General features: G+C 49.3%; 9 protein-coding genes across 9 annotated transcripts; 1 reads left to right on the top strand and 8 right to left on the bottom strand.

The window, feature by feature from the left end:
- Nucleotides 1-253: 253 nt before the first annotated feature.
- Nucleotides 254-2,134, bottom strand: F5147DRAFT_779442 (kinase-like domain-containing protein; the record flags this gene model as incomplete). The annotated part of the gene is made up of 8 exons (XM_041442290.1): nt 254-571; nt 630-845; nt 898-944; nt 996-1,026; nt 1,082-1,267; nt 1,321-1,368; nt 1,424-1,547; nt 1,596-2,134. 8 exons carry the CDS (start codon nt 2,132-2,134, stop codon nt 254-256), a joined length of 1,509 nt encoding a protein of 502 aa, XP_041287081.1.
- Nucleotides 2,135-3,041: 907 nt separating this feature from the next.
- F5147DRAFT_821400 (uncharacterized protein) lies at nt 3,042-5,874 on the bottom strand (the record flags this gene model as incomplete). Its single annotated transcript, XM_041443701.1, has 7 exons — nt 5,494-5,874; nt 5,303-5,434; nt 5,168-5,246; nt 4,364-5,113; nt 4,067-4,303; nt 3,674-4,009; nt 3,042-3,611 (listed from the first exon to the last, which is right to left on the bottom strand). Coding segments are annotated over exons 1-7 (2,199 nt in total), but the record flags the coding sequence as incomplete, so codon positions are not given.
- On the bottom strand, nt 5,729-11,755 carry F5147DRAFT_424437 (uncharacterized protein). Its single transcript, XM_041429767.1, has 8 exons — nt 11,667-11,755; nt 11,214-11,609; nt 11,025-11,164; nt 10,016-10,978; nt 9,727-9,964; nt 6,894-9,674; nt 6,670-6,841; nt 5,729-6,618 (listed from the first exon to the last, which is right to left on the bottom strand). Exons 1-8 carry the CDS (start codon nt 11,681-11,683, stop codon nt 6,139-6,141), a joined length of 5,187 nt encoding a protein of 1,728 aa, XP_041287079.1. The 5' UTR covers nt 11,684-11,755; the 3' UTR covers nt 5,729-6,138.
- An 89-nt stretch (nt 11,756-11,844) lies between these two features.
- On the top strand, nt 11,845-13,405 carry F5147DRAFT_721462 (Ribokinase-like protein). Its single transcript, XM_041438870.1, has 6 exons — nt 11,845-11,967; nt 12,018-12,132; nt 12,180-12,213; nt 12,269-12,466; nt 12,520-12,628; nt 12,676-13,405. Exons 1-6 carry the CDS (start codon nt 11,861-11,863, stop codon nt 13,298-13,300), a joined length of 1,188 nt encoding a protein of 395 aa, XP_041287078.1. The 5' UTR covers nt 11,845-11,860; the 3' UTR covers nt 13,301-13,405.
- On the bottom strand, nt 13,369-16,532 carry F5147DRAFT_721459 (uncharacterized protein). The gene is made up of 5 exons (XM_041438869.1): nt 16,279-16,532; nt 16,083-16,225; nt 15,570-15,980; nt 15,422-15,516; nt 13,369-15,370 (listed from the first exon to the last, which is right to left on the bottom strand). The coding sequence occupies exons 1-5, from the start codon at nt 16,325-16,327 to the stop codon at nt 13,504-13,506; spliced, it is 2,565 nt and encodes an 854-aa protein (XP_041287077.1). The 5' UTR covers nt 16,328-16,532; the 3' UTR covers nt 13,369-13,503.
- Nucleotides 16,533-18,248: 1,716 nt separating this feature from the next.
- F5147DRAFT_721455 (uncharacterized protein) lies at nt 18,249-20,685 on the bottom strand. Its single transcript, XM_041438868.1, has 16 exons — nt 20,372-20,685; nt 20,227-20,284; nt 20,114-20,177; nt 19,930-20,061; nt 19,816-19,879; nt 19,634-19,765; nt 19,523-19,576; nt 19,461-19,468; nt 19,370-19,389; nt 19,208-19,320; nt 19,133-19,149; nt 19,046-19,083; nt 18,978-18,993; nt 18,892-18,917; nt 18,563-18,837; nt 18,249-18,509 (listed from the first exon to the last, which is right to left on the bottom strand). Exons 2-15 carry the CDS (start codon nt 20,268-20,270, stop codon nt 18,594-18,596), a joined length of 972 nt encoding a protein of 323 aa, XP_041287076.1. The 5' UTR covers nt 20,271-20,284; nt 20,372-20,685; the 3' UTR covers nt 18,249-18,509; nt 18,563-18,593.
- Nucleotides 20,686-23,387: 2,702 nt separating this feature from the next.
- Nucleotides 23,388-25,532, bottom strand: F5147DRAFT_840531 (uncharacterized protein). The gene is made up of 15 exons (XM_041444299.1): nt 25,227-25,532; nt 25,111-25,174; nt 24,915-25,046; nt 24,793-24,856; nt 24,605-24,736; nt 24,497-24,547; nt 24,435-24,442; nt 24,356-24,375; nt 24,191-24,303; nt 24,123-24,139; nt 24,034-24,071; nt 23,968-23,983; nt 23,890-23,915; nt 23,644-23,836; nt 23,388-23,591 (listed from the first exon to the last, which is right to left on the bottom strand). Exons 1-14 carry the CDS (start codon nt 25,268-25,270, stop codon nt 23,644-23,646), a joined length of 918 nt encoding a protein of 305 aa, XP_041287075.1. The 5' UTR covers nt 25,271-25,532; the 3' UTR covers nt 23,388-23,591.
- A 453-nt stretch (nt 25,533-25,985) lies between these two features.
- Nucleotides 25,986-27,151, bottom strand: F5147DRAFT_424126 (uncharacterized protein). Its single transcript, XM_041429765.1, has 3 exons — nt 27,002-27,151; nt 26,202-26,951; nt 25,986-26,133 (listed from the first exon to the last, which is right to left on the bottom strand). Exons 1-2 carry the CDS (start codon nt 27,011-27,013, stop codon nt 26,253-26,255), a joined length of 711 nt encoding a protein of 236 aa, XP_041287074.1. The 5' UTR covers nt 27,014-27,151; the 3' UTR covers nt 25,986-26,133; nt 26,202-26,252.
- Nucleotides 27,111-27,771, bottom strand: F5147DRAFT_424149 (uncharacterized protein). Its single transcript, XM_041429766.1, has one exon. It carries the CDS (start codon nt 27,677-27,679, stop codon nt 27,209-27,211), a length of 471 nt encoding a protein of 156 aa, XP_041287073.1. The 5' UTR covers nt 27,680-27,771; the 3' UTR covers nt 27,111-27,208.
- Nucleotides 27,772-27,853: the final 82 nt, after the last annotated feature.

Genomic DNA, 27,853 nt, shown 5'->3' with positions numbered 1-27,853 from the left:
ATATACAACAAAAAGTACAAGTACTAGTAAACGCACGCGTGTGCGTGCAAATATTATATTATAAACGGCCTTCGAGTCCCTTTAGATCTACGATATATGTGTGTGAGGGGGCCGTGCACTCAGGCTAGCTGGCGGTGGTTAATACAAAAATAAACAAAATCCTGGATGCCTGTCCGTGAAAAGTATGTCTGCATCATTATCACCATCACCATCACCTCTCTCACCGATAGATTCCGTTATTATAGTCCGACACCTACGTAATTATTTTCAAGCGTGGCCTTTTTGATGGACCGGGACTACTTGTAGGCTGTGCAGCGGTAGAACCTGGTGCGTCGTGCCCACCTACAGGGGATGGGAGTAATTTAATTCTGATGTCTCGAATGAATTCGAGCGCGGTGCCAGCTGTGGGTCGTGAGGCTGGTGATAACGACCAGCACTCACGGATAAATGGCCATAGTTCACCGACGAGGGGGGAGTGAGATGGACAACGAGGGGTATTTCCTTGTTGGATCTCCTGTATGATGATCACTTCCCGCTTAATTTCGTGCCAGGGTACTTTGCCTGATAAGACCTGCGGAGCAACATATCGTCAACTTTCCTGAACGCTGAGGATGGTTTTGGATACTTACTTGGAGCATGATACTGCCGAGGGAGTAGATATCGCTGAGCGTTGTCGGCTGGACGTCATCTGACAGGAGGAACTCGGGAGCTGTCCATCGTACTGCGCCTGGATACATAGCGGTAGCTGCGAGGTACGTCGAACCGGTCTGCAGGTCTCCAAGCATGCTTGATAGTCCAAAATCGGCGATGCATGTAGTCTTGTCCCCGAGGATAAGAATATTAGACTTTGAAGAATGAGTTTGTGGTGTGGGATAATTAACAGGAGGTGTTACGTACCCCAGTGAGATCTCCGTGGGTCACAGGATTATTAGGATAAGAGTGTACTGTAGAATTATACTTCGGAATGAATCAAAGATGAGTCAAAAGAGACTAACGGTAAGTGAGACCAGAGACAATATCGTCTAACTGAACAAACGATCCCGTTAGAGATAGAGAACAAATGTGAATGATGCGATCATACCAAACTAAGTTGATCAGCAATAGTGACGATCGACCACTTTTTCTCCAGGTAATCGGTCAAAGTTCCATTTACAGCCCAAGGGGCAACAAGGGCCATCGAGATACCAAAGCCAAAAGCATAGCCAATGAATTCCATGACATTTGGGTGATTGAGTCTTCTCCAAATGCCCATTTCTCTCCTCAGTCTCTATAACACATAACTATCAGGCCGTGTGTATGGGCGATCAGTGCCTGACAAACCTTCGAGGTATTTCTGTTAATCTGGAATCTGAAGCCTTTCACAGCAACCTGAAACAGACACCTTATAAGGATATCGTTGTTGTCGATTCACATATGTACGAACCGGGATGCACCTGGTACCATCATCGTAGGTACATTTCCAGACGTTGCCAAAAGCACCCCCAGCTATGGGATCAAGGCCGTAACTCCGAGTAATCCAACTTGTCAAGTCGACAGGAGTCGTCGGACTGTACGCACATTAGCAGGGCTCTGGAGATAGACAAACAAATCGTCACCTTCCAGATCGCGTATTGGGAGATATGGGCGTAGGAAGCATCCCAGAAAGATCACTGGCAAATCCACGCTTACGATTGTTGTTCCCTTCGACAAGAACTGTGCCGTTCGGACCAGGCAGAGATAAATATCCATGCCCCACCTGATTATGACCATGTGCGGTACTCTTCTCAAACTTGGAGGGGCGTATAGGGGAATCAGGCGTGATGGGAAGTTGACCAGACGCACTCTGGAGATACTTCATATCAAGTCGCGGCAACTCGATACGTGAAATGGCCGATTGCGAGTTGTGAACACTGGGAGTCGAAAAGTATGGGCCTGAGTTGGGGGAAACCGGTGTATGCGGAAACGTGGGAGTGAATCTATCTGACATTATAACGCCCCCCTGTGCAAAAGGGCTGGGTAAATCGGATGCGCCCGACGAAGATGTACTGATACTATCTGAAGCATCATGATCGCGAGAGGTTGCTGTCGCGGAGACGAGATGAACGGAAAGGATAGGTACGGATTCTTCGTGCTGGACACTTGATGGAAAGACCATTGAATCGGTAAGCCTTCGAATCCTGTACTTGCAAGTCCAGATATCTGAACGCGATGACTAGTGGATCGGCATACAACCCAAGGCTCAAGCTTCACAGGCTTGAAGTCACAGCCAGACGAATGACCGGGGGGACGGACGGTGAAAGTACTGCGGGGGAGAAAGTCGTCCGCAGGACGTGTCAGCTATTGATTTTGTACGTTGCTCGAGCGCTTGCAGCGCCCAATGCCGAATTTCTCGAGGACAGGTACACGCTGTCATTTAGAAGGGCTATTATCTCCGGCACCTGAAAATCATGAGACCACAGGCATTAGTACGGTCACTTCGATAAACCTGCCCAGTGCCTAGCTATCGTCTTGGATACTCACAGCATTCAAGGGGAAGCAGCAGAGCCGGTGAGATGACCCAACACTGAGCGGTACACTGGTTGATGGATGTTGCAGCATATGTGACACTTCGAATATACAGCCTGTAGCAATAGGTCGTTCGTATACGTAATTTTAAACTGCGTCTGCACTGTGCAGATCTTAAATAGACGACGACGCCCTGACTATGAAACACAGATGAGCGAGAAGTAGATCATGATGAGATTAGTTATACATGCAGCAAGATGAGAGAGGGTGACCGAGCGAGGTAACAAACAGCAACTGGAACTATCGCAACAAGTCGACGACAAAAATAAGCTATCTAAACTGGGAGGAGCCAAGATGTCACTGCTCGCTGCAGTTTTTGCAATAAATAAGACATCCTGATTCCGTGTGAAGAGAGAGAAAACAAGGGGTCAGCGCAAAAAAAACATGTACACGTAAAAATTGAAGAATGTTCGAAAAGCAAGAGGAATGAAGCAAACACATAGCCCGAAAAAATCATAGCTTCCATCCACCGTTTACTTGAGATGATCCACACCCCCTGGATCAAACCATTCACGGAAGTCTTGCTCAAAGTCTGTCCGAAACATGGATGGGTCTAGGTCCTCCAATGCTGACATAGATTGCATGAAGTCTGAAGACATGAAATTAGGTGGTAGATCTGATAAATTGGGTTGTGGTTGGCTCGCGGGATTTGAAGCTGGAGGTACTGAAGGTGTCCCGTTTGGAGCGGGGGACTGCGTGATGCTTGAGTTGATGGTATTCGGAGTCGGGGGTGCAGTGCCGTGTGCGCTCCCCGTAGGATTCGATGAAGGCCCTCCCTGGCCTGGAGCAGCAGGCGCGTTGTGAGGTGACCCTTCTGGCATACCTGAAGGGTTATTGATCATGGGTTTAACATCCTTCTGATCTTTCATGGGACCACCAATAGCTGGTGACGCAGGTGGCGCCATGCCGCCCATAGGTTTGGCTTGAGCCAAGTTCTGTCCGATTCGATTGTTCTGAGAACCAACAAACTGCTGTTGACCTTGCACGGGATGGAAACCCTGCTCAGAGGCACCGGGAGCGGCCGCTGCTAATAGGGTCTTTGTCGTTGCGGTCATACTCTGTCGGTACTGCATGGCCTTCAGAACAGTTGAGGGGTAGCCAAGGGCCGCAGCAAAAATCGACAACTTACTGCATTGGACATCATCATGTTATGACCTGGTCCTGGAACCATGCCCGGGCTCATGGCGTTACCAGGAGCAACCATAGGCAGTCCCATACCAGGATTACCCATGTTCGGTGGAACACCATGTGGCTGGAAGTTATTCATGGGCGCGCCTTGCATTGGCCCTGTACGCATCATGTTGCCATTGGGCATTTGTTGTGGCCCACCTGGCATACCCTGCTGTTGCGGGTGCGGATATCCTGGCCCGGGGCCCATGGATGATGTTTGTTCCATGGGGGGAGGTGTGCGGCGCTGCCGCTTCCTGTCCGGAGGCGAGTTTTCACTATTCGGGAGCGTGCCATGCTGTCAAATTTCGCAAATTAATGCGCTGTAATATTAAGCCAAGAAAAGAAACAGTACTTCTTCTCCGGGTGACGTGCTGTTACGTTTTATGGTGCGCTGTGGGTGTTGTTGCTGTTGCTGGTGTTGCTGTTGCTGTTGCTGGTGTTGTTGTTGCTGTGGAGGCTGCTGCATTGTTGGATGCTGAACAGGTCGGCGTTGCTGTCCGGGCGGAGCCATCCCTTGCAAATTCGATGGAACAGGGCCGAGTTGTGATGCCTTGACACTCCGCTGCCGCACCTCATTGATAATTCGTTGCTGTAATTCAGGTAATTCACGTGAATAAGATTTCCATAATAGCGATGACGACGAAAGTACCTTATCTTGAAAGCTAAGTGAGTGCAACTCCTTATCGCCAAAACCCATTGCTGCTTTAACCACCGTAACGGCTTCGGTAGGTAAACGGCTGAGTTCTTGGTTGAGCATGCCTAGATTTGGATCGTTCGATGGCGTCTGGCGGGCAACCAACGATGGACTGCGTTGCATCATACCTCCTTGACCGGGGGTGCCAGGGCGACTGGGCGACCGTCCCATCGGAAATGGTGGTGTCTGCGTCTGAGGGGCGGAGCCAAGGGAAGGATTTGAAGGGTGCATAGGGCGATTGAGGTTAGTAAGGTGGCCGGGCGGGCCTACCAGCTGATTCATAGACTGTGAATGCTGGGGTCCGGAACCAGGGTTGCCTCCTGTAATATGGGGTGAATGTGACATTGTTGGGGATTGGAATGGAGGCGCAGCGCCATTTGGTCTTGGAGGGCCACCGGGCCTCTGCTGCCCTGGTAGTAACTGCGAGAAACTTCCCGGTTGACCTGGAGGACCGCCCGATGACATCGGGATACCGTTAGTTTGAGGACCGTTCATTGGGAATGCCATGGGGCCTTGGGCGCCATTTTGAATTGGGCCTGGATTACCTGGCAAAGAAGCAGGTCCAACACCGTTAGGCATCTGGCCGTTTGGTGGCATCGATGCTTGAGGTCTTTGCGTACCGTTCATGAAACGATTCATCGCCGGTGGCGCTTGCCGCATTTGGGGGGCGTTGTGCTGTCTAAGGTGCTGTTGCTGCATCTGATGCTGTTTCAGAGGTCACGGTCGGTACAGTGCTAAGAACGTTACAGCCCCACATACATGCGTATAGACCATAGCGTCATCCGTTCCTGTTCCGTTGCTTTTTGCTGTGAAAAGCACCCAAAAAACACTCCACCATCTGGAGTACCGCATATTGGGTTAGTCGAGCGCTTAGGGAAGAAGTCGAGGACGTACTCGAAAAGTAGACCCTGACGTGCGTTGATGGGGGGAGCAGAGTCAGGTGGTATTTCAGCCTCTACCAGCAGCTCGCGAGCTGTTTTACGGAATCCACGCTTATTGCAATAGTCATAAATGTAAATGTTGAACCTGGGTGAGCAGCCAACAAGTTAAGTTGGGGCAAGGAAATGAGATATGTGGCGACAAACATCCTATCCCCTTCCCAAGATGGATCCGACGAGGGGGGAGAGGGTTCACCTGCGGAAGGTTGCGCAGGCATTGATCCGGGAGGGCCAGTGGCCATGAAGAGCTCCGATACAGGTTGACGAGTGAAAGTAGAAACACAAGAAGGGGTTTAAAAGATCAGCAAAAGGGAGTGCACGTATCGCGTTTGACGGGTGGAAAATAGAGTCGATGGCAGAGACTTTAGAGCTGTGTAAGCTGCAAAGATATATAAAGGCAGCTCAAGCTGGACAGACAGCGCACAGGTTTTCTCCGGCCAACGAATGAGGGAAAAAGGAAAGATATTACAGGACGACAACGGCGTCAAGATATATGCCTGATCGTCGTCGACAACGACGGCGACGAAGTTACCTGGCGGAGGAAGAAGGAGCAGGCGAATGGGAAGATTGAATTCGTGCCAAACGAGAGGCACAAGGTCATACTAGATGGGAAATTTCCAATTGTCGCCGACTTTGCCACCAAAAAACTACACGCCGTTTGCCGCATGCACGTCAAGGCTTGGCTACGTATGTATACGTTCTACTTCCTTCCATTAGTCTACAATACGTTAGAGCATATAATACACGCGAGTTCTAGTGTACACAGTACACTTAATGAACCCCAAATCTCCATCAATGTCGACGAACAATCGCAATCTGGAAGTCCCATCCACCAACAATGTACTTCACCTCCAACAACCGTCTGATCTCCCGCCATCCCGCGCTCCCCTCCTTGGCATTCTGAAGATCGTAAATGAAGTCTGCAGGTGAGAGAAGCGATCGCAACAACGATCCAATTAAGAAAGCAATTAACGCTGTGATTAGAACAGTCGACAGTGGGTATGTTGTCGGCATCCGAACAATGTGTGTTGTCATCGTGGTGGTTGTGCTCTCTGTCTCCGTCCTCGACAATCTACCAGGTGGCTTCGGAATGCTTTGAGACGATCGACGAGAGGATGAAACAGACTGTGGCATTGGTGAAACAGCCTCCTTAACAGCTGATGAAGACCAACGAGATAGCGGATTGGGATAAGCGTTTAAGAATCCAAACAATCCGCTATTTGATAATGGCTGCGGCAGAACCTGCGTAACTGTACCGTTCTCGGGGGCATCCTATAACATCGTGGCTCAGGGAAGCCATCACATCCTTAGTAAGAAACTTACCAAGGGCGGCCCGTTTTCGATCACTTCCACCTTTGGCCTGTTCTCCTCCAGTGCTTCCGGATCTTCGTTGATATCGATAGCAGCGACGATAGCGCCATCATCAAGGAGGTCATCCGCACGGGACAGGGGCTCTTTGAGCTCGTCGGGGAACGAGTCTCCATCGTCCGCGGATCTGATAATGTGCGTCAACAACGGCTCGCACATGAACCTGATTTATGACCAACCTTTGCAGCACAGCCATACGAGAGACTCGATCATCCTGAAGCTCATCGCGCCCAAGTGCGGTTAATGACTCCTTCTCACTAGCAATTCCAACAGTCGCGCCGCCGACCTTCACACTCACGCCACCGTCGCTCTTCTTGACACCCAAAGCAGGTGCTATGATAGGCTTAATCTCTACCTGCACCACAAACCCTTTTTCATGCAAATCATTAAACCACTGAGGCTTTGGAGGTGCTGTCCTGATCTCGCCCGTAAGTGGATCTTTTACCGTAGACACCTGATATTGGGCTGTGGGCAAAGTCAACCTTAGGAGATGTCGCGGTGGTCGATCCGCGTTCAGTCCTGATGAGTGCAGTGGCGAAGCAGGAATGGTGTATACGTTTGAACTGATGGGCAGGTCGGTTGTACTTGCACTGGAAGCCAGTTCCATGTCGTTCTCGCGGGAGGTTTCGAGGGAGATAAACTTCGCATTGTCTCGTGGACGAGGTGTAATAAGAACTTCGTAGCCCACTGGATAGAGTTTTGAGTCTACGACAATCTCGGCAACGAGAAGATCTGTGGAATGTCTGATTTCACCCTTCAGCGTAAACGCAGATGATGTTTTTAAGGGCTCAGAGGCAGAGCCTACAGATGCTGAAGAGGTCCTGCGAGGATATGGCGTGGATGAAGGAATCGGAGATGGAGGGAGTTCTACTGAATTGTTCGCCCGAGCCTCAGGAGTAGGACCAAGAGTAGGCAGACCCACTCTGCTCGGCCTAGGAGTGAGATCATCAGGTTTACTTGATATGGTACCAGGCATCGTGAGCAACACAACACTGCGATGTGTTTGATTGGTAGGGTTGAAAGTCGACACGATCAGCTTCCGATTGTCGTCCTTCTTCCTTAATCTCCAAGTAGGAGCGTTAACTCCAGTGCCGTCTTTCTGTTCCGCCAAGACAACACCTGCTGCTGGAAGCCTCGTGTATGGCATGGGTGAATTGGCCTTCAGGTAGGTCTCCACAGCAAGTATCGACTTGGGGAGGGCGCTATTGATAAGCGAGTTCATTGCTACCGGTATGGATCCCGCGTAATCCACCGCAACGACTCTGGTGCACCGCGTTGATGGAATGGCGTAGTTCTCCTTGGTATACGGGTCGAGGGTCTCAAACATCCAACCGTCGATATACACCCGCCCAATCGGCAGAGCATAAGGATTGTACTTGGATGAAGAAAATGATGCGGCTGAATCAGGGCTGAAAGACGCGGACACGCAAAATATGACAGAACGAGCGTCTTGTGAGGGGCCCGTCTCTCCCGGTGTGAGGTCTAAACTTGAGACTGGAAGCCTAGAGCGAGCCATGATAGACGCCACGAAGAACCCCCGATCACGAAAAGGAAACCCTCCTTTGGACACCATAAACGCGGTATGGCATTTCGACCCAAACCTCTCCAAGATCGAGGCAGAAGCGAATCGGACATCCCACTGTTTGCGACACTCATAGTTCGTCACAACAGCAGCAACCTCTTCTGCGGAGACTCCTTCAATGACTTTCTCGCCTTTGTGCACTGGGATGGAGGGCGAAATGTCTGTGAGTAATTTGCGATGCACTGACATGCCCTTGTCTCCCAGCGATACCCATCCAGTTTTTGCATCGGGACCACCACACTGGAGATCTCGCATCCATTGCAAAGCTTCTGCGGCATGTTGCATAGGCGCTCGTGATGCAGATGGGGCACCTCCGTCTCCAGGAGCCATTGCAGCAACCGCTTGCTGTGTCGTAGTCGTCGCTGATTCTACAGCAGTCGACCAAAAGTTGGCAAGCGGACTCGCGATCTTCGGAGATGTTAACCACGTTGATATTGGCGTGGGCTTCGTAAGTTCGGGGGGTTCGGGTGATAAATTTCTGGGGGTAGAATCTGAGCTATTCGGAATATCGCCGTCTGCATCCCACTCTGCCCGCCGCCGTCGAATGACACCCACGACTGGGGGTTGGTCGAGCGGAACGCGTATAGGCTTGATGCGTTTGCGCTTCGCAAGTGCCTTAATCTCCTGCTCAGGAAGTTCTTCGACATCGACAATTACACGTGCCCCATTGACCATCACAACACCCTTATCTTTCCCAGGTCCCATGGGCCCACGGCGCACAATAGCCAGAAGTCTCTCATCTGCAGCGAACAAAGCATCATGTGTGAGCGTCAACCATAGCCCTCCTCCACCGGCGGACAATCGGTGACGACGCAGGGCTGTGATACTATGCGGAGGGGGGTCGACGACAACATCAAATGCAGATGCCCACGTGTCCATGTCACAACGGATCTCGCACTCAATCGTGTGCATCGTGCGAGAATTGGTGGCTACGGCTGATTCATTTGCCGAATCTTCCGTGATGGTTGTGGATGCTCGGCGATTCTCTGAGCCTTCATACTCGACGCGAAAAGCACCCCTCTCATGATCATATCTCATGTCGTTAGCTTTCGCCCCCGCAAGTCGTGTCACTACTGGGGGACCGCCGCACTTAATGACAAAGTCACCGACGCCAGCGAGAGCAGAGATCATAGCCTGTGGTATGCTTGCTTTGTTGGACCATCCTTTGGGATCTGACTGCTCGAGTAAGGTGAGCTGGGTGGTGCTTGGAGAAAGGGTTTCGATGGCCCATCCTTGGAGATCGACCTGCGTACGAATGAGAGTTGGGTCCTGAGGAGGGATGGAAGGGAACAAGTATGGGTCATCAGCTGAGAATGAGAAGACGTGGATTGTGGTAGGAGATTTATAGACAGTTTTCAAGAGCACGGTGTCTCGACCCCTATACTCAAGTCAGAAGTAATTCATAGTGATAACCAGTGAGATTTGCGCACTGTACAGGCCATGCAGATTTGGTCTTGAAATGCCACAATTGTGTCAACTCGTTCACATCTTCGAGAAGCGTTGCATCCTCATGTTGCTTGTCCCAAAACACCCTAGCACCAGGCGAAACCAACGCGCCATACAAGTCCCATAATCCAAGGCCGACAAAGGTGGCTTCTGCTCTATACACCACCAGGGTCGGATCAATAGAATCCAATTGAGTCACTGACACCCCGCGTGCTTCCGTGGCTGCAAGACATCTGAGTACTAGTTCAGAAGCAAAAAATGAGTTCCACTCACTTCGCTTCCACTTCGCTTCTGGCTCCTGCAATAGTGACGAGAAGTATATATAACTCCTTTTCACGCGCGACAATATCGTTTTCTCTGCCGTCACAGATCGCTCAGTCATCGAAGGCGCCAGTTGTGGTCTTGTAGGTGTTGTGGAGCTCGATGCAACGGAGCTTACTGAGGATGACGTTTGGAAGCTCACATCCGCAGCACTAGTAGCATCTTGTAGAATTTGTTGTTGTTGCTGCTGCCGTACGAAAGATAACGGATCGCGTTCTTCGAGAAGCTGAATGGTCTGCGGAAGGCCATTCAGCCTGATTCCACTGGAGGGCGCAGAGAGCTCTATAACCGCGCGAACTTTGACTATAGAATGATCGTCAGGAAGAGGCGCATGGGATATACGGAGAACCGTTAGTTCCGGTGGCTTATTCCCCATGATGGGAGAAGAAGGCTTCTGTCGCGAGGCAGTGGCGTTCCAAGGGAGATTTTCAACCTTCTGAGAGGAGCCTTTCACAGTTAGTTGGACATCCCACCCTTCATTCGATGACAGGACGCATTCAAGGGAGCGTACGAGGCGCCTGTGTTCCTTAATGACGTCTAGTCCCTGACCTGTCTCCCCTACATGGTCTTCTTCCTCCGAGTGTATTACATATTCAATGGAAAGAGCCTGCCTGTCGAGCTGAAACCGTATCTTCTCAATGCTAACTCCATATCCGTGACCTGCAAGCACTGGTATGCGAGAGCCACGTGCTAGGACGGTCTTATACAGACCCAGCATCATCGTGCATAATTGCTGGCACACACTGGAAGCGGAGCCAAAATTCCAAATCGCACGCAGGTCATGCTGCCAGAAACACGTAATGCGAAGACGTGGCTGGGCCATATATGTCGACATACGTCGTTTGATTTGATCGGCCGGGGAGTGCGGCTGTGCGGCTGAGGATGGTTGAACATACTGAATACACCAAGCGAACACTAAACGTTATTAGCGAAGCGGGGATGGGACAACGAAATGACCTACATGCAACTTGCGATCTGACGTATGGAGGCGATGGCCTCAAGTACGCTGGCTCGTCAGATGAGCGTGGTAAAGAGGTAGAGATATCTATTATCGTAGATGTATCCTGGTAGAGGCGTGAAATCGTTACAGCATCCCGTGGACTGGCATAAAAATCAATAAAACTTGAAAACGAACATAAAGTTTACGCACTTGGCAGGCCAGCCAAGGGTAAAATTAGTCTTTGATATTCGTGTCTGGCGATCAAACATTTCTACCAAATGCGCGCTCTCAACCGAGGGGTCCCACTCCTGTCTAAGTTCCGGAGTGGTAATAACGGCCTTCCATGAATCGAGGGGAGCAGATTGATCGGTAATTGAGACGTCGAGGACGACTCTGTATACATTCTCGCCCGACTTGGTAGATTTGCGGTGCACAACGACGTCGGTGAGCTCAGGAGTTGGAGAGGCGCGTGTCTTCCCCTTGCCTGGCGAGGGTGAATCACTTGCTAAAGAAATATGTTTCCATTCTGATGAAGAATGAGAACTAAGGAGCTGGCGGAAAGTGGCTTCAGAGCTCTCCAGTGCATCCTTCCAAGTTTCACGAAGTCTATAAAAAGACAGAGGTTGAGAAGTTTGAATGATGATGATGATGAAGAGAGCAAACCTTGTACCGTCAGTCATAACACAGAGACCTATTGAAACAACAGTGTTACTCGCGGAAGCTTAAGCTCTCCACCAACGTCAGTACTGAACACGCCCCTCCCATTTGTATAGCCACGTGGCGACGGTGCCTTTACAAAAAAGGAAATCTAATACGGTTCTGGCGGGGCGCCGCGGGCATTCCGGATCGCTCGAGTCATGATATGCAGGGACTCTCTAGCGGAGTGCTTACTACTTATCGACGACGAGGTGAGGATGGTTATTAATTCAACGCCAGAGAATACTCAAGTGAATGACACAAACTTGTCCGTGATTCATGCTTGAATTCTTTGATTCTGCGACTAACACTAAGCAGTCAGCCTGCAGATGTCAATGACAGGATATTAAGCATTCAATCACACGTCTCATATGGCTATGTGGGCGGAAAGGCTGCCGTATTTCCCCTCCAATGTATAGGCTACGATGTCGATGTACGTCTTTCGTTTCAAGCCTGACATCCTCTAACTGTACCTAGTAGGCAGTCAACACCGTGAATTTTTCAAATCACACTGGTGAGTCTACCGCTAGGACCACCATCACTTCGCAGTAAATCTCTTTTGAACACAGGTTATGGACTCTTTGGTGGAACTAGAACATCTCCAGAAGACCTCACTTCCATCTTTCGGATGATGGATGAGATTGGCTTGCTGTCTCCTCGCAGACTTCTCACAGGTTATATACCAAACGCCGCTGCTATGGAAGTCATAAAGGAACTTGCTCAAAAGCTCAAGTCACGTAACCCGCACCTCATATACCTTATGGACCGTAAGTTTTCAAAAACCTCGCCAGTTTTTCTTATATCGATAATTCAAATACAGCTGTGCTTGGTGACTCAGGAAAGCTCTATGTGTCACAAGATGTAATACCCATATACAAGGAGATGCTTTCTTTTGCGACCATTATCACTCCCAACTGGTTTGAAGTCGAGTGAGCGTTGTTCTCGTCATGTATCGATGGTATCTAATATGATAAAGGACTCTTACCGGTGTATCACTCCTCTCCCTAAGCGCCCTCCGTAACGCCCTATCCATCCTACACAAGCACGTTCAACACGTCGTTATTTCCTCTATCCCCTTACAGCCATGGTTATCTGATGTTATACCTGAAACCATGCAGTCTCCAGCCTCCACGAATGACCAACAAGCCTATCTCCTCTGCATCTCCTCATCCCGCACGATAGGATCAAACTCCTATTCAACAGTACACGCCAGACTCGTCCCACTGATTCCAGGATACTTTTCTGGAGTAGGCGACCTCTTTTCCGCACTAACTCTCGGGCACTTCAACCCATCCCCCACGCCTTCAGACGGCAAACTTCATCCAGCAACACAGACCCCATTGTCATTCGCCGTTGCCGCTGCTCTGCACAAGACGCACTCGATCCTTGAGTTCACCAACACCTTTGCAGCGCAGCTTCCGCCTGAAGACCGCACGACTACTGATGATGAGCGTGACGTTGCTGAGCCCATACGAAAGCTCAAACGAATGAAGGCCAGAGAGCTTAGACTTGTGCAGGGGCAGCACATATTACGGGAGGAATGGAGGGAGGGCCAGGGGAAAGACCTGCAATTCTGGGATGGATTTTGGGACTCGTCTTAAGAGATATACCAGTTTCTGTATATCACTTATCGTATTACCCCCGGTCAGACTCGGCACACCTAACATCAGAAATTATTCTTGCTTTTCCAAAGAAATTCTCAGCCGGCCTTAACATTCAAACCCCTCTAAACCCGAAAGCACTACATTAGTGCACACCACTGAATTAAAGTATATACTCTATATACAACCAGGCTAGTAGTATACTACGACCCCAACCCACCCTGCTGCACAATCTCCATCGGCGTCACGCTCCCATGACTAGACGCTGGTATCGACGACGCCGCATTCCTCAGCTGTTCCTCCGTCATCCGTCTGCGCCGCTCCCCCACCTTCCATATCACGTCTTTCAACTCCTGCACCACTTCCCCACCTGGCCCCCACCGCTCAATCTTGGACGCATGCTCATCAGTCTCAACACCAACACCCCCACCTCCACTCTTCCGGTGTGCCCTTGTAAGCTTTATCCGCTCCTCCCTCGTCATCTTCGACCGCTCACGCGTGAACGCCGGCAAGTTCCCCGTCTCAGCTTCAAACACTTGCTCGATGCCAGGTGGAGGCAAATGATGCGATGACGCTGCGAGCAGCAGAGGGGACGACGCATCATCTACATCGAACATCTCTCCGGATGGTGAGATTACCGTAAGCCCAATGTCCTCGTTCTGCGCGTCCATGCCCGGTGATGCTTCATCAGGCTTGTCAGAGTCATCGCTGCCCATGTCGAGAGCCAAGGTGGGTAGGTCATCTGGTTCCTCTGGGGAGGGGCTTGGCGGGAGTACGATGTTCGTGAGCCTCTCCCGGCCGCGCTCACACTCCCGTAAGGCAAGACCAATCTCGCGCCGCAGACGTTCGTAAGCCAGAAGAGCAGGGTGACTAGGAGGCTCCCCAATGGAGGGCGCCAACGACTGTAGAGAATGCCCGAAAGGTGTATCTTCTTTCAGCGAGGTCACACATTGCTCGAGATGGTCTCGTGCATCGTTGAGAGCGGAAGAAATAGCATCGACGTGGGCTGCAAACCGTGTAAGGTCACTGGGCAGTGGCGCAAAGGAGTTGATTTGTGAGATCGAGTGCGAAAGAGGGCGAGCGGGGAGTGGAGGCGATGGTAGTGGAGAGGCGACTTGTAGGTCGGATGACGAGTCTGATGCAGCCACGTCCTCCAATTGTTGTTCCTGTTCCTCCACCTCGTCCAGAACTTCAGTAAGTCTCGAGGAGGCATCGACTAATGTTGTCGTAAGGAGGCCCATGAGTGAACGCACGTCCTCCCAGTAAGCATCATCCTCGTCCCCTTCGAAACGAAGAGCTAATAAATGAGAACATGCGTATCGTTTTGAAGCAAGCGCGCTCTGAAGTGACTGCTTCAAAGAGGAAAAGGAGAGCGGATGCCGGCTTGTTTGCATACTCGTGTATCTCGAGGCAAGGGACATTGTTGAGAGGTGCCTCGAGTCAGAGTTACTCCTCGATAATGATACAGCGGAATTCCGAGGTGGCGTCCCAAATTTGCTCATACCCTGGCTGCGATGCTTTCGGCGTAGATCAAGAGCAGTGGCTCCAAAACAAATATCCTCACCCTCTGGTAGCAATGAAGCCCCGGGGTGAGTGTCGTCCTCTTCAACCGCATCAAGAACTGGTTGTTGAGCTGATGGGCTCGTGGGCGCGCTCACACTACTTCTTCGTGATGGTGACGCAGCACCAAGCAGTGCGCTAAGATCAGATCTCCGCTTTTCTCTCCTCTTTGCAATGTGGGACATAGGACTTCCCGCTTGTGCAAGGGCAGAGTAGGACCCATTCCACGTGGATCTCTTGTGATCGCGGACGGAAGTAAAGTTGTCGTGTTGCCGAGATCCAGGCAGAGAAAGCGGCCGGTGATTATCGTTATTCAGAGAGAACGTGAGTTTCATGGGTGATGGTGGGGCATACATCTCCGAAAGCTGTGCAAGCTCGGATGGAGATACAATAGCTGAAAGTAGTTGACGAACGTTGTCGCATTGAGTTTGGGTCGTGAGTAGGGAAGTTGATAGTGCCACCCTAAGTGACGAAAAAGTCATTATTGGGGAGGATAGTCCGTGAAAGATACTGTAAAGGACCCGGTCAGAGCACGCATTTCGCTGATGTCATATCAATTACCTTCGCTCTTCATTTTCTAGGGTATCAAGGGTATCTTGGACAACGGCATCCCACACCTTGCCCGCTGTGATTAAATTTTGGAGTGCTTCCAGAGACTGCAAAAGGAACGGTAAGTTCATTGCCTATAAATTACAATTGGAAGGCTCACAGGTGTGATGATGTCAGGTTTAGAGTGTAGATCCAATCGATGAACGTGCATATAATACAGTGTGCTAACAAGCAACAAAACAAACAAGGCGTAAAATCGAGCGCTGAGCGCTGCAACAGCAAGAGTAATGAAAAGTGTTACGGGCCATACATGTGGTTCGGGTTCGGCGGGTATTGTTAGGGAAATTTGATCCGTAGCAGTGCTTTCGGCCCCGCTTGTACTTCTGCTGTGATTGCTCGCAAGTCTGCCAGGGATATGGGGTGAAAACGAACGACGGTGTGGATGAGGGACGGGAGTAGTTGCGAAACCCGGAGATAGGAGGGAGGATGTGATGACACCATACTTGAAGCGCTCAGCAAAAGCTTGCGTGCGCTTCGAAATGCGGTCAGAAGTGAAGAGTGAGCTGAGGAACTTCATGGCATCGCAGGTGAGTGAAGAAAGATGGATTGACCGAGGATATAATAATATACGCGAGTTCAGGAACAGTGTTATGACTACGAAGAGTAAACATACCTGAAGCGCGCCGAAAATAACGAAACAAATTTTTTCGACTTGTGCACTGTACTTGAAGACTGCTGGCGACTCCGTGAATGAGTGCTGGAGCATCGAAAAAAGTGGCCAGCTTCCAGGCATTTGCTCGGGAGCTTCACCCGAATCTGCGGCAAAGTAAGGATGAGCAGTGATCTACAAGGATGGTTAGCAACTGCACCTGTCAAATACTCTTCTAATGGATGTCCGTCATAGTAAGGCTGGGCCATGAGCTGAAGTTGAGGCGTTGAGTAACGATCGGTTGGCGATATGAGCACTGGTTTTCGTGATGCGTTCGTGAAGAAAAAACCGGTTATTAGGTGAAAAGAAAGGACAACTCCGATGAACTAGGATAATGGCGTAGGATAGTATGCAATTGCGTCCTTAGCTATAATGCCCAGTCAGTTTGCCTCCGAGGGGACAAGCTAAGAAGCTGTACTGCTATTTGCTTACTTAATCTTCCATTGTGTTACTTACCAAGTTAGCATGTTGCCATGTTGCCACTCCGACTTCTCGAGATCAACCTACATAATGAATACTGGGAAAAGCAGCATGTCCTCCTTGAGTTGTTCATATCACTGAAATTCTATAGCTATCCAACACCTTCTCCTTCGCTTAGTTATACCATCCATGACGACTGCAATCCCTAGCAGCCAGGTGCGGCCCTCAGGCTCATGTTTGCTTGTATGTTCTATGTTCAGATTCTGCTCGTACGGAACCACCTGCCGTTGCAAATAGGACAGGCTCCACCGCTGCGGTTCTCGCCTTCTTCGTGTGTCGTGGCGGAAACACTAGCTTTTCACATGATCGGTGAGCGCTAGCGCTCGAGTGTTAATAGAATCTCTCCAGCGCGGAACCGCACGTCAGGTGCACCCCCAACACGACCATTGGGCTCCGCTAGGCAGATTAGAGCACCAGGTGCACTGCACTCTATCGTGATGACACGAACGTCATTTCTTTCCAAACGAGAAATCGATGATCAACTCCGACCGCACTATGTTAACATTCAGCAGCCCGAACATCACATGAGTTACCGGATCTACATAAATCCCCAGAAGTTCATACCAGATGATAAAATTGGCACTCTCGAGTAGCTGTCCAGAACACGCGGCTGTCCTGAACCAATACTCGTGGAGGCAACGAAGTGTCGTTCAAAACCCTCGATTTGCCGTCGAAGCTAGTTCCTCTTGTGATGATATCCAGAGAAGTATATCTCTAACAACATAATGATCTCAGAAGTCCTGTGTATCGGAATAGCACTCTAGCGTGCGTTCCTCATGCTCGGATGAAAGCGAGCTGGCAGGCGCACGGGGATGATTCTCACTTCCTTTTCCCTCGACGTCGACAAGCCCCATTCGCTCATGATCCCATACTTGAAACACTCAGAAAAACTAACGACGACGACCCTGTTCCAAGGATCTGACATTTCCGAAAACATGTCTTTTTTGTTCTGCCATCCCCTCCTAAATTGCGCACATCGAGTTAAAATTGAGTTCGCGGGCTTAAGTAAGATCCATTCGGTGCCGATTTGAATAACCTTCCGACGGATCTGGGAATGTGTATGGGCAGGAGGCTGTGAGATTGACGTTTTGGGTTGAATGCCAAGCATCGCCCCAGACGCCCTACAAGCTTGTGGGTGTTCTCTGGGATTGGACATCAAATATTGTTTAACCCTGACGAGTTACTGACCTCATACAGGGACCTGCGGCGCATCGCTTACACCAGCATAGCACAGGGGTTTGCGGCCGACGAAATACCCTGTAGGGATCACCACCTTGCAATTTCGGAGAACGCCAGATGCTAGCCCTTCACATATGATCCGGCCAAAGAAGGCCGAGTGCGTTGAAACCCCCCTCTTGAGCACGATGTGAGTGCCTTACATACTACTTGCAGGATAAGCGAATGGCAAAATATTTCACATACAAGGCCAGACATAAATATTTTGAATTCCGACCATCGTCGTACGCTCCATACGGACCATACCAGGCACTTATGACAGAAGCCTAAATCTCAGTGATAGCAACCTCCGATAATCGCCCTGGAAGTTTGGGCTTCGCTAAGAGCCTGGGATTCAATATTCATATTCAACCCTGAAGTCGCTGACGTGTGATGTAACATACAGGGGCTGGTGGAGGCTGGTCCTGTTGTTGTAATGGAGAGTGTATACTGTCAGCCTTTGTCGGCACAGCCGAACTCTGGAGGATGACATTGCTGATGCCGTGGCCTTTAATATTTCCGACCGCGAGGTTCAGCGGGGCACAGATTTTGATCCTTTGCAGGATGATAGCAACATTATAATACTAATGCGTACAATGTATCGTATACATTCGGTCCCGATCAACACTATATGTCTACTTCTTGGGGAATACAAAATAATCGGTACAAACATCTACAATATATGAAACAGCTAATCTGATCTCTTCAGTCCTACTTGTGTATTTCTTTGATAACATGCAATCACTTACATGGTATTCAGTTCACATTTCCTGATTCCACCTAAAGCACTCTGCCACCCTCTGGGTCATCAAGGCCATCTCGACCTTGAGGCGACGAGCAGCATGTTTCCTTCGGGTCATCAAGGCAATCTTGAGGTGACGAGCAGCATTCGTCTAGTTCAAATGCTTCAAGTTGTCGGTCTATCTCACGGCTGAGATCGTGTGTCGCATAGGTACGCGTTGGAAGACTTTTCAGGTTCAGAACCACGCGCTGACCGGCCACTGAAAGCAATGGGCCCGAAAACCTATATGCAATTAATTCACATAAAGTGACGAAGTCAATTTGATTACCAACGCACCCTTTGGGTAGGAAAGTGTATGGAGTCTATGGATTGTCTCCTGTTATTCAGGAAGAAGAAATATGTCGTGAATAAGAAAGACTGACGTTCGCGTACACAGTCCTAAACATAACATGAGCAGATGCAATGAGTTAAGAGTTCGAGCGAGTCTCACCAGGAGGCGACGATCATGCCATTGTTAAACATACTAAACTGGTTATTGTTGTCGGAAATGTGAGATATTATCGTCTTATACACTCACAACAAAAAACATGGTTGCTAATTAGTTAAGGTCAATTATAGATGGGACTCTCCAGATCCACGTGAGCATGCTCACCATCTCGAACAAGTAATCGGAGGAGGCTGGAGGGGTAGAGGCTCTGAAATTCCCTAGAGTATCTCCACAGACTTTGCGCTGTCAAGACAAAAGTTACTGCATCGAGAATAAAGCTTCATCATCTTCAGCACGCCCTGCGAACACGGAACACAGCATGCTAACCTTCCGAGATAACCGAGCCACTAGCGTTGTAATAGGGCCAACGAGATTTCCGTCAATACACCGACTTGAAATTATATAGTTACCAACTAACCATATATTCTTTAAAGTGACAGTCAATTAGTTCACAGACACGGTAAAATCACAATCACACACTTGGCATCGCGGATGCGCAGATCTCGACTAAGTCGAGGTACTGATACTCCTCATCTGCCCGAGCGCAACTACATCAGATAATAAAAAATGGAAAGCAAGGAGGTTCCCTACGAGTATCATGCATTGAACCAAGCGTCGTCATGCCCAGCAGAGCAAGGACGTAGAACACATAGCTCCCGACAATAATTTTTACGATGTTCTTCCGAGTCCCCCAGATGGCCCACGCACGTACGAGCACAAGTACTGAATATCAACTCTTAGTACAAGCAACCATTGAAATGAGGTACACGCACGATGAATCGACTCTGAAGATAGCACCATAAAGTATTTAGTGACGATGGCAAACCTTTGACAGAACTAACCCATCCAAAGGTCAATGAATGTCTACTCGTGAAACTGCAACATACTAATTGGGAATCATGTGCGAGGATGCCAGCCTCTTCGAACCGAATGATAGTCTGCCCAACCAGGTTTCCATATCGGTTGATGAGGAACATGACTTTCACGATTGTCCAAGGGGCATTCCAAATGTACCGGATCTGGAACCAACATTATGTTTTCAATATTATACATGTCAAGCAGCTAACTCACTTCATCAGGAAAGGTGAGAAGGTAATCATAGATTAGCACAGTGTGGCCAGTTGCAGAGAGTGCTCTCAACGAAAATGTGAGAAAAAAGGATATCGCAAGAGACGGCGACTTACTTTCGCACCCAGATGTCGTAAAAGAAGTCGGACGACGGAAACATAAGCAAATGAACACCTAGCAGTATTTTAGCACGGATAATAATGAAGGCTCAGTAATGTCAAGAGACCCAGTGGAGATCCGTTGAGCTATATATACACTTACACTATACAGATGCATGCGAAGTCTCAATGACACGAGCAACGACTCGGAATTCCGAGTCGAACCTGACGTGAGTCTGTATAATGATAGCAGGTGCCTCCGAAATTGTGCTGTCAGTGCCTGGCGAGCCTGCCAGAGGTATCGGTAAACGCTGAGATTTTCGAGACCAGTCACTGCGGTGTTGCCAGGGATGTATGAGTCTTTGCAGCAATTTCTCAGTTAAGTTGTTAGTAGTGTACAGATCGGGGAGAGTCGCCCTGAAGATGTTTACACACCCCGTCAAAAAGTTAAAGGCTAGCAAGCGGTGTCAAGTGCTGTTACTAATCAGATAAGATGGTGTGATACGTTCCCAGTTGATATAGTGCAGGTTCAAGTTGCTAACATGGGATTAGACTGAACACGTTTTCGCCTGCGTAGAGCAGGAAAAACCGTAGTACTTTGAAGACATTGTAAAGCCTTTGAATCAATTTATGATTATCTGATATAGATAAGTCAAAGAGATGCTTAAAGTGGTCCGACGGAAGGCACCGTTGGGGTGCACATGCAGACCCTTGCTGCGGATCGCAGCACACCTTCCTAATGCGTAAAATGATACATATTATATTTGAGCCACCCTGACGGTCCTGACCCACTCAGCAAGCTATCACCATGAATATGATCTACGCTCAATGTAAGTAGTCAAGACTGCCGTCCCTTGGCCTTAACCGTTACGCCAAAAGGCAGTGATAAACAAAGCACGGCTTTGTTTATCGCGGACATATTTATGCTGATTATGGGAACTCAGGTAAGCAACGAGCTTACACTCAGGTTCTTGCGTTCCGGTCACGTGACTCATCATGTACGCACGCATGTTCAAACGTTCATCGGTTCTGTTGGAAACGTCGTGCATTAGTACCCACAAAGGCCCTTCTCTCAGCATATCGTTAATTGTGTTCGAGTCGTGCCTCGATCTGAGACGTTTGACTGGCACCGACACCCTGACTTTTTGGTTAAATATTCCTTCATTATTATACTGTCTGATAAATTTTCCACTACAGATGGCATATTACTGAGCAAAACACAACCGGTAAAGTACAAAGCGTGTCTAAATCCGATGCAGGAGCGCTATCCCGACACCCCCTGCGCGAACCTCACTGGATCCGTAAACATCTGGAGGTAGGAAACCACCAGGGTAGCGGGAATGACGGAAACTGTGCTGGTACAAGGCATCGCAAGGGTGGAGAGAGTCGTAGTCGAAAAAAGAGTGACTTTGCGCTGATTCAGGACCTCCTGATAACGCACCGTGACATGGTAGCGTGGTTGCAGAGGGTCGCAAAATTACCACGGGAAGGATGACGGGGGTCACACCGATGGCCGCATCAGAGAACTCGTGAGGAGTCTCCCCAGGGTGCTTTACGTTGATTGCGGTGGTTTTCCGACGTTATACATGGCTTTATATGACTTTATAACGAAACCTTTTTCTATATATGATCATATCAGCATATATGAGAATATCTGCGGCTCACCAGTCCTCTGATCGGCGCCATCGTCCTGCCAGTGAGGGTCGCAAAGGGCAACACGAGGGCCGTGCCGAACAGCATCACGAGGGTTGTGCACGAATGGGTGATGCCGTTACTCAGCATGGAGCTCGATTATCTGGTGGATCGAACTACTCACAATCTGTCAATGGTGGGACGGGCACGACTGCGAGGGAATCCCAACTTGAAGGCAAAACCTCTATAGCAAGAGGCTATGGTTCTATCTATCGGTGAGGACCGACTACGACGCTGCGCGAGACTACCGACTGCGAGCCGCCGAGCCAGGACTCCTGCTACTGCGCTAGGACCTCCAGACCACCCTGGTGATTACAATGGATCAACTTTTAAAAAAAAAAATCCAATTAGTGTCCTATTGAGAGAGTACTCTATGGAGGACAATACGATCTAGTCTAAGGGCCCCCTGTGCCCTGAGTGCGTCTCCGAATCCGCGAATGCCCTGACCTGGAACGTATCCAGTCAGTCCGCCGTTTCTGCCGGCCGTTTTAAACGCGCGATTCTTTTGATGGTGAGACGGCTTTAGACTCCACTTGTCTGGCGTGGATGTAACTATCATTAAGCATATAGACGCGTACTCGGCCCATGATGGGCATGTACAGGAATCGGTCTGAAGGCAGTGAATATGGTAAGGGAGGCCCTGAGGTTGACTGGGAGGTCCTTCCGGTTCGCTGACTGAATCCAGGGGTGATGGTGATGATTCCGTGTGGACGAGTGGATGAGAGGTGGGAAGTGGGAAGTGGGGAAGGGCGGGGTGATGTTAATGAGGTGCGTGGGGGCTGCGTGCTTGGGTTTCCTTCGTGCGATACTGCTGTTACTGTCTGTCAGAGGGGGTAATAGTCATCTGTCTGTGGGCATGCGAGGGAGCGGCACTTCACCGAATGTGGTTCCCATCCTTCCAGTGGCGTTGACGTAGCGGACAAGGTGAGGTGTGGCAGCCGGGTCAGAGAGTAGGAAAGGCACTGATGTGGCTCTGCGGCCCAGTGCGCATGTCATGAGGTGCCTTTCACGTTGATATTGCGGGCATGTGATCAGGAAGTGGAATACAGATTCTTCTATGTCTCTGCAGTGTGGGCAGCATGGATGCTCGACCCTGCCAATCCGATGGAGATGTTTGTTGAGGGGAGCATGACCGGTACGAAGAGCCATGTAGAGACCCGTGAGCCTTTTGGGGAATTCCGCTGTGAGTTTTACGAATGAGCGTCGTAGGAGCTTGGGATCAAGTTGGTTCATGCGGTTGAATCTAGGGGGGGACTTGCGCCAGAGGCGCTCCCAACGAGAACAATGATTTTGGTCAGGCGTGCGTGTGAGGTCTGACCTAAGTTCATTGGATATATTGCGCGTTTATGGGCAAGTAGTAATAGAATACCAGCGATCTCACATATATTGTTTGTATACTGTCAATATTTTCCCGTGGTATAAAGACTGGTCCGCGACCGTCGGATCACCACTATACAGAAGATTGTATAACTGCAGAAGAATTACAAGGTAGGCTAGCTACCCATTATTCCATCACTAGTACATACATACACCCAGTCGTAGATAGTCAAGGATACACCTGATACAGATACAGAATATAGACAGATATTTAGCAGAGGCATATAGGAAACGCAAAGAAAATTTCGAAACAAATGCGGGCACAAAGACCTATGTTCAATCGACTTCCAAACATCTTGGTACAGAACAACAGCCTATAACAGACGGTTACTAAGTTAACCTTGAAACCATATGTCAAATACTCGCCTACTCCTGTACATCTTCTATCTCTTCTATCTCTTCCACATTATCCAGACCTGGAGAGCCCGCATCAGCAAATGCTTGAAGTTGCCGGTCCACTTCACGGCTGAGATCGCGAGTTGCGTAGGAACGCGTTCGAAGACCTCGAAGGTTCAGGACTAGGCGCTGACCAACCACTGAAAGTAACGGAGTCGCGAACCTACATGCGATATCTTGACTGAATGTGATGGGTCGTATTATAGCTAAACTCACCCTTTACCAAGGAAATATGTTGGATCCTGTAAATAAGTCAGAAAGAACGAGGGTTCGGTATGAATAAGGCACACTGACGTCCCCGAATACAGCCCTAGGTATTATAAGCCGATAGAATGAGTCAAGAGTATGAGCGAGTCTCACCAAGAAATGACGGTCAACGCATTACTACATATACTAGTCTATTCGTGTTGTCAGTAACCAGATAAATCATGCAGGTTTTCTATGCTTACGATGAAAAATATGGTCGCTATACAATCATGGTCAATTGCGGACGAAGCGCTCCACAAAGCACGCTCACCGTCTCGAAAGAGTATGTGAAGGAGAGCAGAGGGGTAGAGTTGCCGGAATTCCCTAGAGTATATCCGAAGACTTCGCATCGTCAAGACGAAGAGGACTATATCGAGGATGAAGCTTGATTGATGGCCTTCAGCAAGCGCGGGCACACAGAATAGAACATCCTAACCTTCCGACATAAATCAACCACTAGCGTTATAATGTCAACGAAACGTCAGTATCTCAAACGCGATGTAAAAGAAACCAACCACATATTCTGTGAAGTAGCAGACTATTAATATGCTGCAAGAATCAGATAACAATCACCTACTAGTCATTTTGGCTGTGCAAACATGAATCACGTCGAGGAATTCAAACTGAACTATCGAAGCGCAACCATTGTTACAAATAAAAACAAAAAGGGGGCAAAGTGACCCACTATTATCGTTGTGTAAATTGAACGCTGAGCCAGCCAACAGCATAATGATGTAGCCCACGTAGCTCCATCCGATGATGTTCGCTACATACTTTCGAGTTCCCCAGATAGCCCATGCACGCACGAGTACGAGGACTGAGGAAAATCAAAACCCTTAAGACGTGCAATGAGTATCAAGCAGATGTACGTACTGTGGATCGACTCGGTGGATACAAACATAAAGCAAGTGGTAAAGATTGCGAAGCGTTGACAGAACTGGCACGAAATCAGTCACTCTATAGATGTCATGTCTACTTGGGATATAGCAACATACCTCTTGAGAATTATGTGCAAGGAGACCAGCCTCTTCTAGCCGGATGGCAGTCTGTCCAATAAGATTTCCATACCGACTCAGAAGAAACAGGATTTTGACAAATGTCCAGGGGGCGTTCCAGATGTAAACGACCTGCAACCAACCAAGGGTATGTATTTCGAACATTAATATTATGCGCATCACCCAATAAACTCACTTCTTCTCTGAAAGTTAGGAGGTAGTCGTAGACTAGCAACGTATGACCTGCTGCGGAGAATGACCTAGACAACATCAGGTGAAAATTCAAAGATGTCGTACGATATATAGACATACCTCCGCACCCAGAGGTCTTCCATGAACTGGGGGGACAAGGGCATGGTCGAAATAGCTACAGCAGTAAGACAACGACGAACGGCTGGTGCAAACAGACCTAGTTTTAAGATCTAAGAGCTGGCACACTTTAATAGGGCCCCAGACAAGACAAGCACAAGCCATTCCGGCTCTCAACCTTCACTGGCATGGGCAACCAACGTAATATCAGTATATAGGGGAGAAGCGAAGTTTGAACCTAACCTGAGAGGGTGGAACAATGGCAGAACCTTGGTAAGCGACAAGACTCATAAAAATCGACAGTGTTCCAGTGTCGGGTAGAACACATATCAGCAGACACTAGCAGTCCCCGCAGCGTAGGCCACAAACGCATACGATTGGAGAGGGTCGCCCTAAAGACAGTATGACAAGCTATGTAGCAATGCGAAGTGTTTGGGAGGAGCATATCATTTACGTCAGCGCTCAAATTGAGTGAAGACATTTTTTCATATGATCTGGGAGGTTCCATTAAAGTGATGTTTGTCAGGCCCAACACGCAATACTTGTGTCCACCAGTGAACGTAGTTGAATTAGAAGGCCAGGCGCTTGCACACTAAACGTCCTACAGACCACGCGTAAGGAAGAGCGGTCCGGAAAGTAATCAAAAATAACAATACAGGTAGCAAAACTGAGAAAAGCTCATGGTGAGCAGTACCATGGTAAGAAATAGGTATCAACGAGAAGAGGCTCGTTAACCGGCGAGTAAAAGCACATTCAAGCATTGAATGATCCTTCACAATGGGTAGGAGGTGGCGCAGGGTAGTCGGACAGCGCGCGAGAGGGTAAAAGTGTGTACGTGACCGGTTTTGGGCGGGACCTGATTATCACATAAACACTGGCAGGCCTGCATGCACAGAGAAATATAAGGGAACTAAAAGGCAACAATAAGACAAAGTAAGTGACAGATGACGCGGTGACAGTACAATTCGAAGACCGTACGTAGAAAGCAGGAACATGAATAAATAGAGTTGGATTCGATTGGGGCGGCGTTTAGATACCATCATAGGCATCGCCTTCTTCGTACACGGTGTATACGGTATCGGGCCGCTGGGCATTGGAGATGTCTCGCCTGCGGGACGCTGGGACCGGCTCAGGTGTAGACGCCGTACTAGCGGCAGCAAAAGGATCGTCAACGTGAGCGGGTGACGGTGCACGAGGCGCAGCATCATGCGTGGGATATGTTTCTTCCGCTGCTTCATCGTCAAAGGGGCTAGGCAATGAAGATTCTGATGGCTGAGGTGGAACCATAGTGGAATGTAGGTCACTGCCCAGCTGGCGGGATATATCGGCATATTGGGCAGCCTGGAACGGAGTTACGCTGGAACGATCGAGATTAACATAGTGAGCCTGGGGATCGTTAGGTATGGGGTATCCTGCAGCAGATGGTTGACGAGATAGGTATGCCGCGCTGGACGGTTGCCTGGTGAGGTGACTATGGTCACCGTGAGGGGCATGCGGCATCGCCATCTGAGGATGTAAGGTATCACTGTAGGTAGCTTGTTGACCATAACCACCGTAATAGTTCTGATAGTTGTGCTGAGCGTTGATGGCGGGGGATGCGTTGTGACGTTCAATCATGGTCGGTGGCCGGGGGTTAAAGGATGGTTCGGGATCATCCACAAGGATGGCAGACTGACGTTTGAAGGCTGAAGCACTCCATTCGTCTTCATCAGACTGGCGTTTGCGGCGCTAAAATTTAAAATGAGAAGACGAAACGGATCTTCAAAAATGAGACATACGATGCACCACATGATGAGGAATCCCAGTATACCCAAACCGACGAGACAGCCAGCGATACCACCTACGACTGCAGTGGTGTTAATGGAGCCTGAAGAGCCAGTAGTCGAAGAAGGGGTCGCGGATGCGATGGTTCCGGTACTAATGACGATATGAGTTGGTGATGCGAGCTGAGAGGTAGTATAAAAAGTGGCTGCTGCTGGAGGTGTCTAATGGATGATCAATAGTCTGTATGGGTGAAAAAAGGTTAGATACTGACCGTGGACAGCGCAATTTGTGGGGCTAAAGGTGAGGAAGTAGACAAAGTAGAAGTGCTCGAGGAGGAGGGGGTGCTTGAAGATATGGTTGATGAAGATGTGGTTGAAGAAGAGGACGTAGTAGGGGTGGTGGAAAGGGAGGATTGTTGGGTAGAAGTAGCTACAGGGGTGGTGGTGGTGGTGGGGGTAAGGGTGGGGGTAGTAATGGTTGGAGCCGAAGTAGGGCTGGGTGCTAGATATTTGTGAGCTCATCTCCATTGAATTGCAAGTACTGTACAAAGTGAGCTCACTGTCAGAATTCTGTGCGGCTGAGGTCTGTGCACTACTAGCAGCAGAAGTCAAGGCAATCCCAGGAAGACTTGGGCTGAGACGAGCAACCAAGTGCATGTGGTTACGCCTTTCCAAATCCTTATTTGCAGACATGGTTACTACTAGTTTTTAGCCGTGTTTTTGTAAAGAATGAAAGTGGAAAAGAGTGAAATGATCCTGCAAGAGGATGCTAACGAAGACGTCCGACGATGAGGAATGAAAACGTTAGTCACACATCATTGTAGTCACATAGTCACATAGTCACACAGGCCATCAATCGCACTAGTG

The sequence above is a fragment of the Suillus discolor genome, assembly GCF_016758755.1.
Source record: "Suillus discolor strain FC423 chromosome Unknown F5147scaffold_86, whole genome shotgun sequence".
NCBI lineage: Eukaryota > Fungi > Basidiomycota > Agaricomycetes > Boletales > Suillaceae > Suillus > Suillus discolor.
This window is presented reverse-complemented; position numbering and strand designations above follow the sequence as displayed.

Bases quoted from the DNA above. Each gene is read 5' to 3' on its own strand.
- F5147DRAFT_424437 (XM_041429767.1), bottom strand. The intron at 9,965-10,015 runs GTGAGTGGAACT...GATGTCTTGCAG, and splicing joins AGAAGCGAAGTGGAAGCGAA to CCACGGAAGCACGCGGGGTG. The intron at 6,842-6,893 runs GTTGGTCATAAA...GCACATTATCAG, and splicing joins CGTATGGCTGTGCTGCAAAG to ATCCGCGGACGATGGAGACT.
- F5147DRAFT_721455 (XM_041438868.1), bottom strand. From the start codon at position 20,270: ATGTTTCCGTCGTCCGACTTCTTTTACGACATCTGGGTGCGAAA. The intron at 20,178-20,226 runs GTAAGTCGCCGT...ATTTTCGTTGAG, and splicing joins TACGACATCTGGGTGCGAAA to AGCACTCTCTGCAACTGGCC. The intron at 20,062-20,113 runs GTGAGTTAGCTG...TGTTGGTTCCAG, and splicing joins TTCTCACCTTTCCTGATGAA to ATCCGGTACATTTGGAATGC.
- F5147DRAFT_424149 (XM_041429766.1), bottom strand. From the start codon at position 27,679: ATGTCTGCAAATAAGGATTTGGAAAGGCGTAACCACATGCACTTGGTT.
- F5147DRAFT_840531 (XM_041444299.1), bottom strand. From the start codon at position 25,270: ATGCCCTTGTCCCCCCAGTTCATGGAAGACCTCTGGGTGCGGAG. The intron at 25,047-25,110 runs GTGAGTTTATTG...GGTTGGTTGCAG, and splicing joins TCCTAACTTTCAGAGAAGAA to GTCGTTTACATCTGGAACGC. The intron at 24,304-24,355 runs GTTAGGATGTTC...CCATCAATCAAG, and splicing joins TGGTTGATTTATGTCGGAAG to CTTCATCCTCGATATAGTCC.
- F5147DRAFT_721459 (XM_041438869.1), bottom strand. From the start codon at position 16,327: ATGGCCCAGCCTTACTATGACGGACATCCATTAGAAGAGTATTTGACA. The intron at 16,226-16,278 runs GTGCAGTTGCTA...ACTTTGCCGCAG, and splicing joins ATTAGAAGAGTATTTGACAG to ATTCGGGTGAAGCTCCCGAG. The intron at 15,371-15,421 runs GTAATTGATATG...GGTCCTTTACAG, and splicing joins CTAGAAAATGAAGAGCGAAG to TATCTTTCACGGACTATCCT.
- F5147DRAFT_721462 (XM_041438870.1), top strand. From the start codon at position 11,861: ATGATATGCAGGGACTCTCTAGCGGAGTGCTTACTACTTATCGACGAC. The intron at 11,968-12,017 runs GTCCGTGATTCA...AACACTAAGCAG, and splicing joins CAAGTGAATGACACAAACTT to TCAGCCTGCAGATGTCAATG. The intron at 12,214-12,268 runs GTGAGTCTACCG...TTTTGAACACAG, and splicing joins GAATTTTTCAAATCACACTG to GTTATGGACTCTTTGGTGGA.